The following is a 14335-nucleotide window of genomic DNA, read 5'->3' as shown; positions in this document are numbered from 1 at the left end:
AATCAATCAATCAATCAATCAATCGTATTTATTGAGCGCTTACTGTGTGCAGAGCACTGTACTCAGCGCTTGGGAAGTACAAGTCGGCAACATATAGAGACGGTCCCTACCCAACAGCGGGCTCACAGTCTAGGAGGGGGAGACGGAGAACAAAACCAAACGTATTAACAAAATAAAATAAATAGGATAGATATGTACAAGTAAAATAAATAAATAAATAGAGTAATAAATATGCACAAACATATATACATGGTGTCCCGCCTCGGTCTATCCTTCCCAAGCAAGGCCGAGGTGTCCGCTCGATTTCCCCAGTGCCTCTCTGCTCCCACAAAAGCCCTGATCTTGGCAGTTTCTGTCAGGCTTGGTGTAATGGATAGGGCACGGGCCTCGGCGTCGGGAGGTTGTGGGTTCTAATCCCAGCTCTGCCACTTGTCTGCTGGGTGACCTTGGGCAAGTCGATTTCTCTTTGCCTCAGTTACCTCATCTGTAAAATGGGGATTGAGACTGTGAGCCCCATGGGGGATGAGGACTGTGTCCAATCTGATTTGCTCTTATCCGCTCCAGTGCGTAGTACAGAGAAGCAGTGTGGCTCATCATCATCAATCGCATTTATTGAGCGCTTACTGTGTGCAGAGCACTGTACTAAGCGCTTGGGAAGTACAAGTTGGCAACATATAGAGACAGTCCCTACCCAACAGTGGGCTCACAGTCTAAAAGGGGGAGACAGAGAACAAAACCAAACATACTAACAAAATAAAATAAATAGAATAGATATGTACAAGTAAAATAAATAAATAAATAAATAGAGTAATTAATATGTACAAACATATATACATATATACAGGTGCTGTGGGGAAGGGAAGGAGGTAAGATGGGGGGGATGGAGAGGGGGACAAGAGGGGGAGAGGGGGCTCAGTGGAAAGAGCCCGGGCTTTGGAGTCAGAGGTCATGGGTTCTAATCCTGGCTCCTCCAATTGTCAGCTGTGTGATTTTGGGCAAGTCAATTCACTTCTCTGTGCCTCAGTTACCTCATCTGTAAAATGGTGATTAAGACTGTGAGCCCCCCGTGGGAAACCTGATCACCTTGTAACCTCCCAGTGCTTAGAACAGTGCTTTGCACATAGTAAGCACTTAATAAATGCCATTATTATTATTATTATTACTACAGTGTCTGGTAAACAGTAAGAGCTTAACAAATACCACAATTATTACTATTATTATTATCAGGCTGGAAGGATTGTTGGGCTTTTAGACTGTGAGCCCACTGTTGGGTAGGGACTGTCTCTATATGTTGCCAACTTGTACTTCCCAAGCGCTTAGTACAGTGCTCTGCACACAGTAAGCACTCAATAAATATGATTGATTGATTGGGGAGGATGGGGGAGAATATTTATGTAGCCCCTAAATGAGTGAGCCCACCTTTTAGACCGTGAGCCCACTGTTGGGTAGGGACTGTCTCTATGTGTTGCCAACTTGTACTTCCCAAGTGCTTAGTACAGTGCTCTGCACACAGTAAGCGCTCAATAAATACGATTGATTGATTGAGTGGCCATAAACCATCTTAAAATCAGGTTAACGTGAAGCAGGACATCTTATTGGTTGGGAGTTGGGGTTCGGAAGCATGTACGCTTGTTTCTTTGAGGAAGTGGAGGGGAGATAAGTCGGAGGGCATTTCCCAAGGCACCAGCAGTCAGGGGGGTCAGAGATAATGTGGGTGAGGCTAGATGGTGGGGTACAGCCTGGAAATTTGCAGCAATGGGTCCTTTCCAGGCTCAGAGGGAGGGAGGAAGACTGCATCCCGCAGATCCAGGCTGGGAGAGGAGGATGTTGCCAACTTGTACTTCCCAAGCGCTTAGTACAGTGCTCTGCACACAGTAAGCGCTCAATAAATACAATTGATGATGATGATGATGTTGTTGTAACAATGGGGATGTTGGAAGCAGCGTGGCCTGGTGGAGAGCGTCATGGGCACAGGAGTCAGAATCAATCAATCGATCAATCAATCGTATTTATTGAGCCCTTACTGTGTGCAGAGCACTGTACTAAGCGCTTGGGAAGGACAAGTTGGCAACATCCGAAGAACTTGGTTCTAATCCCGGCTCCGCCACGTGTCTGCTATGTGACCTTGAGCAAGTCACTTCACTTCTCTGGGCCTCGGTTACCTCATCCGTAAAATGGGGATCAAGACCGTGATCAAGAAGCAGTGTGGCTTAGGGGCAAGAGCCCGGGCTTGGGAGTCAGAGGTCGTGGGTTCTAATTCCGCCTCAGCCACTTATCAGCTGTGTGACTTTGGGCAAGTCTCTTAACTTCTCTGAGCCTCAGTTACCTCATCTGTAAAATGGGGATTAAGACTGTGAACCCCACGTGGGACAACCTGATTATCTTCCCAGACTGAGCCCCCTTTTTCCTCTCCTCCTCCCCATCCCCCCCACACCTCCTTCCCCTCCCCACGGCACCTGCATATATGTTTGTACAGATTTATTACTCTATTTTACTTGTACATATTTACTATTCTATTTATTTTGTTAATGATGTTAATGATGTGCATCTAGCTTTATTTCCACATGTTTTGTTTTGTTGTCTGTCTCCCCCTTCTAGACTGTGAGCCTGTTGTTGAGTAGGGACCATCTCTATATGTTGCCAACTTGTACTTCCCAGGGGCTTAGTACAGTGCTCTGCACACAGTAATCGCTCAATAAATACGACTGAATGAATGAATGAATGTATCTACCCCGATGCTTTGAACAGTGCTTGACACATAGTAAGCGCTTAACAAATACCATCATTATTATTATTATTCTTATTATGTAGGACAGGGACTGTGTCCAGCCTGATTAACTCATATCTACCCCAGCGAATAGTACAGTGCTTGGCACATAGCAAGCGCTTAACAAATACCATAATTATTATAGCACATAATGAAATGACGCTAAAGGACCCTGATTTGGCATTTGTGAGATGTACTCCCTTCTAATTCACTCCACTTCTCCCCTTACACCCCCCTGCCCTCCCAAAACTAGCTACGTTGACCTTCCGTGACTGTTCCATACATACTGTGCCTAGGGGATCAGATTGGCAAGATGAGAAGCCTCCATCCCTGTTAATCTTGATCTCAAAAAATCTTTTGATGCAGGAACTCCTGAAAGGCTGATCTCCAAATGTGTGTTTTGGCTTCTTGTTCAGAAGCGTGAGCCCAGGGTTGTGTTCTTTTGGGGTTGCCGCGGCCTTGTGCCATTAGAGATGGCCTGTGTCGGCTGTTCCACAAGAGGGGGGACGGACTTCCCCGGGGGGTTAGCAGGATGTGATCCAGTGAAGGATGAAGGAGAAAGAAAGAAGGGAAAGGAACACAAAGGGGCAACTTGAAGTCACTGCCACCATTATTAATCTACCATCAGCACCACCACCCAACCAGAGAGGAAGGTGTAGTGACTCTGGCAGCCTCCTCAGATGAGCTTCGAGGACACTTCATGAGAGTTTTTGGAATTTCCAGAATTATGGCATTCTGGTTGCATTGGCAATTCCCAACGATGACCCTGGGATTCATTCAGTTGTATTTATTGAGCACTTATTGTGTGGAGAGCACTGTACTAAGCTCTTGGAAAGTACAATTCAGCAACAAAGAGCGACAATCCCTGCCCACAACAGGCTCACATCTAGAAGGTATGATGAAATGGGGGGGGCCCAGGGTGTCAAAGGCAGCGGAAAGGTGGGGGAAAATTAGGATGGAGTAGAGGCCATTGGATTTGTCAGGAAGGAGGTCAATGGTGACCTTAGAGAGGGCCCTTTCCTTGGAGAAAGGGGGTGGAAGCCAGATGGCGAGGAGTTGGGAAGAGAGTTGGAGGAGAGGAAGCGGAGGCAGCGAAGGCAACTCCTGCTGCTACTGCTGCTTCTGCGTGGCCTAGTGGAAAGACCACATGGGCCTGGGCGTCAGAGGGCCTGGGTTCTAATCCTGGCTCTGCCATTTTTCTGCTGTGTGGCCTTGGGCAGGTCACTTCACTTTTCTATGCCTCATCAATCCATAGTATTTATTGAGCACCTACTATGTGGAAAGCACTGTCGAAGTGCTTGGGAGAGTACGGTACAACAGAATTAGTCGACAGGTTCCCTGCCCATTACTAGTTTACAGTCTACAGAATTTACAGAGATTACAGACCGTGGGGATTAAGACTGTGAGACACAAGTAATCTCCCTCCCATTGAAGGTGAAGACACGTCCCTAGAGGGGCTTGCCCTAGGCTTTTCAGGTAGCAGGATGGGACCCCCTAAAATCATGGCCATCCCACTTTTTGCAAGGTGTCTCGGGATCACTCTCCCGAGTGCTTAGTACCCAGTAAATACAACTGACTGATCGATATTTGCAGGACAGGCTGGTTATATGATTTTTCTCTTTCCCTTTCCTTTGCCTCATTTTAGCCCTCCTGTCGGTAGGCCGGGCTGAGGCAGCACGGTCTAATGGCAAGAACATGGTCTGGGGTATCAAAGGACCCGAGTTTTAATCCCAGCTCTGCCACTTATCTGCTGCGTGACCCTGAACAAATCACTTCACTTCTCTGTGCTCCTGTTACCTCATCTGTTAGAAATGGTGATTAAGGCTATGAGCCCCATGTGGGACATGGCTTGTGTCCAAACTGATTATTTTGTATCTACCCCGGTGCTCAGGACAGTACCTGGCGCATAGTAAGCTCTTAACAAATACCATGAAAGAGTTTGGAAATAGTTACCTGTATTTGCATTTCCATTTGGCATAGGATGCCACACATGAAGAGGTTCTCTTTAGTTGACGTTCTTGTGGGCTTTCGTAGGCGGTGCCAGCTTTGCCTGAGGACTGGAATCTGCAGGTTGTGACTTTCTCAGGCACCTGGGCATCAACCCCTGAAACAATGGAATCTTGCTGCTAAAAGATCCTATACCTAGTTTTTCTCACCAATAATAATGATGGCATTTATTAAGTGCTTACTATGTGCAAAGCACTGCACTGAGTGCTGGGGAGGTTACAAGGTGATCAGGTTGTCCCATGGAGGGGCTCACAGTCTTAATCCCCATTTTACCGATGAGGTAACTGAGGTCCAGAGAAGTGAAGTGACTTGCCCAAAGTCACACAGCTGACAATTGGCAGAGCCGGGATTTGAACTCATGACCTCTGACTCCAAAGCCCGAGCTCTTTCCACTGCTCTTTCTCTTACTCTCACTACTGTGCATTTCAACAGGAGATGGGAGGTTTCTCTGTTATTTGTCATTTATAAAGGTAGTGTGAGTCCGGAAGGTACCGTCTCTTGGTCTTGTCGCATATTTTGTGTTGCATTTTTGTCTTTTGTTATTTGAGAGGATCTGTTTAACTTTTATTTTTCGGGTCCTTAATCGCCAGAGTCTTTCCCAGATCTTACGTTTTATTGCCAGAAAAGACCTCCTGAAAGATAAAGACCTGTTGAGACCTGAATTCTCGGGGCAAATTTAAAAAGGGATAATCCTCCAGTTGTCCCATTGCTGACTGCTCCTTTAGACCTCCCTAACTGGAAGGGCAGAGGGGAATGGAGGGGAGGGACTTCAAATTTACCCAAAGGCCAGCCTCCCACCTAGAGTGGGAGGGAAGCTGAGTTCCCCTGGGCTTTCTAACCTTTAAGAAAGCAGAGTGGCAGAGACAAAGAAGTTCCAGCCCCTTCTCTGATCAAGGCTTAAAACCCTCCAGTTCTGCTCGCGGAGAGAGGGTACCCGAGTCCCCATTTGAAAAATTCTTCCTCTGAACTATCCCACCTTCCTCTTCAGGCCACTCCTTGCTCCTTTTCCCCTTGATGGTTTCTGAAGTTGGGGCAATGCCGAGGAAAATTGCAAATGGCCCCAGACGGGCTTCAAAACTGGGGATTAAATACCCGGCCCCCTCCCCGCTTAGATGGCGAACTCCATGTGGGACAGAGACTGCATCCAACCTGTCTATCTTGTATCTACCCCAGTGGTTGACACAAAGTAAGCGCTCAAGTACCACAGTCATTATTATTATTATCATTAGCCAGAAATCACCACAAAAAAAATTCTCAGAGCCTTTCCCTGCCTCACCAGCCGTGAGTCAACAGCTGGCAATCTGCCCCTTGATGCTTCGGGTCGGGTTGCCTTGTTGAAGCAGCAGGCCATATTTTGAGTTTTTATGGAAAGGCCTGCAGCTTGATGTCGTTCAGGGGCTGGGGCACAATCCAATCTGTCCGGCCACCCCAACGTAATCTTCCGTCTTATTCCAGGTACGTTGGCTCCCAACATCCATGAGGAGCGCCGACATGGCCACCACGTTCAAGCAGCAGAAGGTGGAGGATGTTTATGAAATCGGAGAGGAACTGGGAAGGTAAAAGCTTACTGACCGTGTGGGGAGGGGAATTTAGGATGACAGGTGCAGTGGCATCTATTTACATTACCTTATTGCAATTTTAATCCAGTTTCCCAGGAGGCCTGCTAACTGCTCCCGGCCCCTGGCCCGCTGTTTAAACAGGAACCGTTTCGGAACAAGGTTTATTTTAAACTTCCACTGGAGCTTGGCAGAATATAGTTTTGCAAGTTTGCTTTTCTGGAAATTAAAAATTCTGAAGCGGAAGTGGCTGAAAATGTGTGTTTCTGTATTTCGGAGTGTGGGCAGGGAACGTGTCTACCAACGCTGTTGGATCGTACTCTGCCAAGTGTTTAGTACAGTGCTCAGCACACAGTAAGCACTCAATAAATATGATTGATTGATTTTGGAGAAAGGTTTATTCCTGGGAAGCAGCGTGGCTTAATGGAAAGAGCACAGGCCTGGGCATCAGAGGACCTGGGTTCTAATCCCTGTTTATTGTTGAATTGTATTCTCTCAAGCGCATAGTACAGTGCTCTGCAGACAGTAAGCACTCAGTAAATACGGTTGAATTGAATGAATCCCAGTTCTGCTCCTTGTCTACTGTGTGACCTTGGGAAAGTTACTTAACTTCTCTGTGCTTCAGATTCCTCATCTGTAAAATGGTAATTTTCCTATTCTCCTTCTTCCTTTCACTATGAGCCCAGGGAAGGACAGGGACTGAATCTGACCTGCTTATCTTGGGTTTTCCTGAGTGCTTAGTACAGTGCTTGGTATGGAGTAATCACTTAACAAATGTCATTATTATTATTGATCATAAGGCCAAAATTCTCTTATTTTTTGGGGTACATGTCTCATTTCAGTACAACAGGTACAAGGCAGAATTATGTTCTCCTGATCCTTTTCTCCCACTTCCAGCTTAGTACTCTCCATGGTTTCCAATTTTTTTTTTTTGGCTCATAATTTGAGCGAGAAGTGACGTGATCTTGCCTAGTGCTGGTTTGTATAGAGAAAGCAGATTAGCCGTTCCTTGATTGATTTGGTGATCTGAGTCACTTAGTGTCTCTTTAGGGTTTCCAAGTTCAGAACACGGAAACATTTTAAACACTGACGCATTTTCAAAGTACACAGAAGTTAGAGACTTGCTTTTGCTGCAGTTCTTTAAGCGCTCAGGGAGGTGCACGGCACTCGGTGGGTGCTCGAAAAATTCCGTTATTGTTTTCGGAGACAATTTCTCAAGACACCCCTAGTTTTGAAAGACTTGAATGAGATCTACACAGGTATATATATGTCACTTCTCCTACACACACCCAATCCAATGTGGCTCCGTGCGTCACCTCTCCTGCACACAAACGATCCAATATGGGAGACCCTCTTGGGCCAGAAATCTGGAGTCTGACCAATCCCTGCCTGTTTTTGGGAAAGTCTGTAAGCCAAACTGGTTGTGCTATTAGACTGGAAGATCCACATGGTCAAGGATTGTGTCTTTTACCTTTAATTGTGTTGTCTTAAGCACTTAGAGCAGTGATCTGCACACAGAAGGCACTCATTGATCGATTGTTTAGGTGATTGGAGTCTGGGAAGGAACCCTAGCAGCCCATTGACCAACCTTACAGGCTACTCCCAAATCTGTTTCTGGTCACTTCAATTTTGCTATTTCCAAGGCGACTGAGCCTGGCTGCTTCTTTGTTAGGGGACTGGAGCCCCTCCCGGATTGGGTCCGCGCAGGAATTAGGTCAGACTGGTCCAGATCCCAGGTTTCCAGCCCAGACAAGACGCTATGAGCCTGTAATTTATTTATTGATATTAATGTCTGTCTCCCTCTCTAGACTGTAACCCTGTTGTGGACGGGGAATGTGTCTGTTATATTGTATCGTACTCTTCCAAGCACCTAGTACAGTGCTCCGCACACAGTAAGCACTCAATAAATACGATTTCCTGACTGACGGGCTGGAATTGAGTCTGGATTCGCTTTCAGGAGGTGCTCAAGTTGTAGCAGCCCAGGGGACCCCATTGACAGCTCCTTCAGCCTTAGCCTTCCAGAACAGGAAGGGCTGCAGGGAGTGACGAGGCCATCCAAACCCAGACTGCCGCGATTAGATGTGGTTTTGTGCCACGGCCCTGCAGGTTCGAGGCCTGCAGAGTGGGCATCTGGCCTCAACCTGAGAGTTGCTTGCCAGGGTGACTTGAAATGGGACTGTCAGCCAAGTGGATACAGCATGAGCCAAGGGGTCAGAAGAACTTGGGTTCTAATCCAGCACTGCCCCTTGATTGTAGTGCAAGCTTGGGGAAGTCACTTCACTTCTCTGTGCCTCAGTTACCTCTTCTTTACAATAAGGATTAATACCGTGAGCGCCATGTGGGACAGGGACTGTGCCCTACTTGATTAGCTTGCAGCTATCCCAGCATTTAGTACAGTGTCTGTTACAGATTAAGCACTTAACAAATGCCATTAAAAAAAATCAAACGGTGGGATTTATTAAGCACCATATGATATGCCTGGGAGAGTACGTAGGAGTAAGAGTGTTGCTAATTCATTCAGTTATATTTATTGAGCGCTCACTGGGTGCAGAGCACTATTTTAAGCACTTAGAAAGTACAATTCAGCAACAGAGACAGTCCCTACCCCACAGTGGGCTCACAGTCTTCTGTTGTGCTCGCCCAAGCACTTAGTACAGTTCTCTGCACATAGTAAGTGCTCAATAAGTACTATTGATTGATTGATTGAGAGACATGGTCCTTATCCTTAAGAAGCTTATGATGTAATGGGAGAGGCTGACAGACACAAACCATTCAGAAAATGCTACATTCAGTTTGTGAGGAAAAGTTGTTAAGTAATAGAAAGGAACCTGGTGAATGGATGTGACCTGGGATGATGGAGTTAAATCTAGGAAAGCCTCATGGAGGAGGTGAGTTTTCAGGAGGACTTGGAAGATGGGGTGTGCTATGGTCGGGTGAGTTGGAGGGGGTGAACAGGGGGTTGTTTGAGGACGCCATCTTCTATAACCCAGGAAGTATATCAACCATGGAGGTGGTTCAGGATGTGCTTCTAACCCCGAGATCTCCAGAGCTGTGCGTGATCTGTGCTCCGTCTCGATCTCTGCTCCTGGCCCTGTGACCCCAGTGCGAAAAACAATCCCTGATTCTCTTCCTCCCAGCGAGGCGTCTGCCAGCTTTCTGGCTTGTGGTCCCAGAGCCGGAGTCGGAAGAACTGGCTGATACCTGAAGTTCTGCATTTCAGCACTTTCTGTTGGCTGGAGGGTATGGCCCCGGGGGTTGCCAGATGCTGCCTGCACCACTTCAAGGATGACAGCATCCAACTCTGGGCTAGCTGCGGCAGGAGAAGTGAATCAGTCTGTTTGGCGAGAGGATGGGGAAATGCAGTGCAAACTTGGCCTAACCCCTCATGATGGAATGGTGGAGAAGAAGGGCGAAAGAGGGGTTGGGGATGTTAGAAATGTTGATGGGTGATGGAATAACCCAGGTGGAGAAGAATTGACACCACTGATTACACTCACCCTCTTTACTCTTCATTCGTTCAATCGTATTTATTGAGCACTTACTGTGTGCAGAGCACTGTACTAAGCGCTTGGAAAGTACAATTTGGCAACAGAGACAATCCCTACCCAAGAAAGGGCTCACAGTCTAGAAGGGGGGAGACAGACAACAAAACAAGTAGACAGGCATCAAAAGCATCAATATAAATACATAGAATTATAGATATGTACACATCATGAATAAATATATACATTACTCTTGCACCTGTAAAAAGGCACACTTTTAAATTCTTGTTCACTGTCTCTCAGATATATAACCAACCTCTTTCAGACACATACACAGATCCGCATACTCACACACACCCAGTACTAAGGATTCATACTAAGAATTCACTTGCTTTGCCAGTAGTTCAATTGGAAGTCATTCCCTTGAGGAAAAAACTTCATTGAGAAGTGTGATGCCTTTCTGACACCAGGACTTTATTCTGTTTATGCCATCTCCTTGGACTGATGAAGTTTTAACTTCCAAAATTTACAGACACCACGGGAGGAAGTGAAGATGAGAAAGTAATTTCTGATTTCAGATGCAGTGTGACCTAGGGAAAAGAACCAGGGCCTGGCTTTTTATCCCAGCTCTGCCATTTGCCTGGGCAAGTCACTCATTGGCTCTTTGCCTCAGTTTCCTCATCCTTAAAATGAGGATTCAGTGCCTGTTCAGCTGACTTAGTTTTATCAGAAGGCAAATTCCAGTGCTTTTTGTCTTGTGAGAGATTTACCACTTCTCTCCCCATTTCATACCCAGGTGAGCTTTCTGACACCTCTTCAGTTGAAAATGGAATTGGGGCCCAGGCCGGGTGCTACAGAGGGGCAGATGTGGAGGTGGTTGAAATCTGAAAGTCCTTTCTCTGCTTTCTCCTCTCCCATCCTCATACACACAAATCTTGGAAGTTAAGGTTTTTTTATGGTGCTTAATGGGGAGCTCTCAGAAGCAGATCTCTCAGAAAGGGGCAGTGTGGTCTAGTGAAGAGGGCTTCTGGAGTTCTGGCTTCCTTCGTAATTTGCTGAATGGTCCGGATCAGGTCCGTTCACATTGGTGGCTCCATCAGTAGTAATAATAATAATGATGGCATTTATTAAGTGCTTACTATGTGCAAAGCACTGTTCTAAGAACTGGGGAGGTTACAAGGTGATCAGGTTGTCCCACGGGGGGCTCATAGTCTTAGTCCCCATTTTACAGATGAGGTAACTGAGGCCCAGAGAAGTGAAGTGACTTGCGCAAAGTCACACAGCTGACAAGTGTGGGAGCCGGGATTTGAACCCATGACCTCTGACTCCAAAGCCCGTGCTCTTTCCACTGAGCCATGCTGCTTCTCAGCATGAGTGAAATGGAGAGCAATCGCTATGCTCCCTGGAGTGTTTGAAAAGTGCTTGGAGATCTGGGATTAAAGGTGCTTTACACATTCAAGGCCACGATATGTATCTCTGTTTTCCTATTTGACTGAGCATTGATGGAAGGGTTGGCATTGAACGAAGCAGCGACTGGAGAGCATATTAATAATAATTGCGGTATTTGTTAAGCGCTTTCTCTGTGCCAGGCACTAAGCGCTGGAGTGGATACAACGTGGCTCACTGGAAAGAGTCCGGGGTTTGGAGTTGGGGGTCATGGGTTCAAATCCCAGCTCCCTCACTTGTCAGCTGTGTGACTTTGGGCAAGTCACTTAACTTCTCTGCGCCTCAGTTACCTCATCTGTAAAATGGGGATTAGGACGGTGAGCCCTCTGTGGGACAACCTGATCACCATGTAACCTCCCCAGTGCTTAGAACAGTGCTTTGCACATAGTAAGCGCTTAATAAATGCTATCATCATTATTATTATTATACAAGCAAATCGGGTTGGACACAGTCCCTGTCCAGCATGGGCCTCACAGTCTTAACTAGGTGTTGCCCTTCGGGAGTTTATAATCTGAGATCCATGGCCTCTAATCTACTTAAATAGGTGCTCTTTGAGGGTAGTAAGGCCTCTTAAAGAGAGATAGAATAAGTAACCAAGCTTACAGGCTGTGGGGAGTGGGAAATTGTGGTGTGGCAGTGTGAAGCAGGAGGTAGCTTCCTCTGAGGCAACCTGTTTGTGTGTTTGTGTGTGCACCAAAACACCCTCAGTGATAGCCCCCTGAAAAGGGCCGAAGGGGAAATTTTTTGTGGTAGAAAAGGGAAAAGGGAGGCGAAGGGTTGACAAATATTGAGTGCCGTTTTTTGTTCTTTCGAAGACATTTAGTTGCCGGGTCTGATGGGACTTGAAGGAGCTTTGAAGTATTTCCTGTGGTGGTGGTTCTTTCCCCCCAGAGCTGGCCTCTGGGTTGCACTTACAAGCTGCTGGTCTAACTGTAGGCAAATAGTATCCGCAGGACTCTGCCTGGGTGAGAGAGAGGGTTGGAAGGCAACTGGGCCAGAGGCAGTAGCGTCTTGGCTGGCCTCTCCCTTGCAGTGCCCTCTTGCCCCAAGTAGTGAGAAATTCTGATGAAGCTTTTTGTGTCACCCACATCCAGACAGACCCTTAACCAGGCTGATTCTGAGGCAACAGAGCCTAGTGGAAAGAGCATGGGACTTACAGTCAGCTCTGTAAGCTCCCTCCAGACTGTGGGCAGGGAACACAAAGTCTAACAACTTTGTTATATGGTACTCTCCCTAGCACTTAATACAGTGCTCCGCACACAGTAAGGCTCAATAAATACAATTGATTGAGATCTGGTTTCAAGTCCCAGCTCTACCATAGGCTTGCTGCTTGGCCTTGGGTAAGTCATTTAACCTCTCTGGCCTGTTTTTTCATCTGTAAAGTGGGGATAAAATACCTGATCTCCAGAACCCCTTAGATCAATCAATCAATCAATCGTATTTATTGAGTGCTTACTGTGTGCAGAGCACTGTACTAAGCACTTGGGAAGTACAAGTTGGCAACATATAGAGACAGTCCCTACCCAACAGTGGGCTCACAGTCTAAAAGCTTAGATGTGAGCTTCTTGTAGGATAGGGACTATGTCCTGTCTTATTGTCTCTTATGGTGCTTGTCATATACAAAGCACTAATTGTTTTTACTATATTTGTTAAGCACTTGCTATGTGCTGTTCTAAGCCCTGGGGCACATATAAGGTAATCAGGTTGGACACAGTCCCTGTTCCCCATGGGGCTCACAGTCTTAATCCCCATTTTACGGCTGAGGTAACTGAGGCACAGAGAAGCGAAGCAATTTGCTCAAAGTCACACAGCAGACAAGTGACGGAGGCAGGACTAGAACTCAGATTCTTCTGAATCCCAGGCCGAAGCCCTATTCCCTAGGCCATGCTGCTTCTCTGCTTATTAAATTCCTAGTGAAGTTGCCACCTTCGCTTTTGGGATCATTTCCTAAAGGGGGGCAGCGGGAGTTCCAGGAGTGTAGGGAGGGTAATCATATATGTTAGGTCAGAAGGAGGGGGTGGCATGGAAATGGGAGCAGTTTTCCAGAAGCTTTCTTGTCCCTTGATCCAGGAAAATGGGGAGGTATGTGTTGAGTGAGGGCTGCAGGAGGGAAAGTGCTCCATATTGCTCCTAGGAAAAACTGGGTGAATAATAATAATGGCATTTGTTAAGCACTTACTATGTGCCAAGCACTGTTCTACGTGTTGGGGGGATACAAGGAAGTCAGATTGTCCCACATGGGGCTCACAGTCTTAATCCCCATTTTACAGATGAAGTAACCGAGGCACAGAGAAGTGAAGTGACTTTCCCAAGGTCACACAGCAGACAAGTGGCGGAGCTGGCATTAGAACCCATGACCCCTGACTCCTAAGCCCGTACTCTTTCCACTGAGCCACACTGCTTCTCTAAATTGAAGTGGGGTCAACTAGGGTGAAGTTGGCAGGTCATTGAGGGAACACCATGAGATGTGGTTACTACTTCCTCAGCTTGCCTTCTAGGCTTTGCAGTGGAAGTGAAAGCTCGAAACAGAGTTGAGTGTTAGAAAGAGGGGTTGAAGTTTGTGACTGCACTGAATCGTGATCCTTGCTTGGTGTTTAGAGTTGGCTTTTATTTTGTTGGGGGTGATAGGCTGGGGGCCTGGCTGTCATTCACCTACAGCTTCTTGGCCAATATAGGGCTGGTTGCTCTGAGCCCTCCCGCCCACCCGCCGGCCCCCAATTTCTCTTCTGTAAATTCCCGCCTGATCCATTGTCATCATTACCATCAACAGTATTTCTTTCTGCAGAGCACTGTAAGTGTCTTTTGGAAACAAATACTAGGAGTAGTTTAGTCTGCCCTCAAGGAGTTTACAATCTGAGTCAATTGGATGCATTTGGAGTGATAGGTGATACTTCATTCATTCATTCAATCATATTCAATCAAAAATCTCCCCCTTTTAGACTGTGAGCCCACTGTTGGGTAGGGACTGTCTCTATATGTTGCCAATTTGTACTTCCCAAGCGCTTAGTACAGCTCTCTGCACACAATAAACGCTCAATAAATATGATTGATTGATTAAGAGAAGCAGTGTGGCTCAG

General features: G+C 46.6%; 1 protein-coding gene across 2 annotated transcripts in view; it reads left to right on the top strand.

Annotated features, from left to right (window-relative positions):
* The window catches only part of DAPK2 (death associated protein kinase 2), a 138813-nt gene that overhangs the window by 12507 nt on the left and 111971 nt on the right, over nucleotides 1-14335 (top strand). For both annotated transcript variants that reach the window (XM_038746513.1, XM_038746512.1), the window contains exon 2: nucleotides 6230-6330. In XM_038746513.1, the coding sequence (XP_038602441.1) occupies nucleotides 6251-6330 (80 nt within the window). In that variant the 5' untranslated portion in view covers nucleotides 6230-6250. The remainder of the gene's footprint in view (nucleotides 1-6229; nucleotides 6331-14335) is intronic.

Source organism: Tachyglossus aculeatus, chromosome 5, assembly GCF_015852505.1.
Source record: "Tachyglossus aculeatus isolate mTacAcu1 chromosome 5, mTacAcu1.pri, whole genome shotgun sequence".
Taxonomy (NCBI): domain Eukaryota; kingdom Metazoa; phylum Chordata; class Mammalia; order Monotremata; family Tachyglossidae; genus Tachyglossus; species Tachyglossus aculeatus.
Note: the sequence above shows the minus strand (reverse complement) of the source record. Positions and strands in the feature narration are given on the sequence as shown.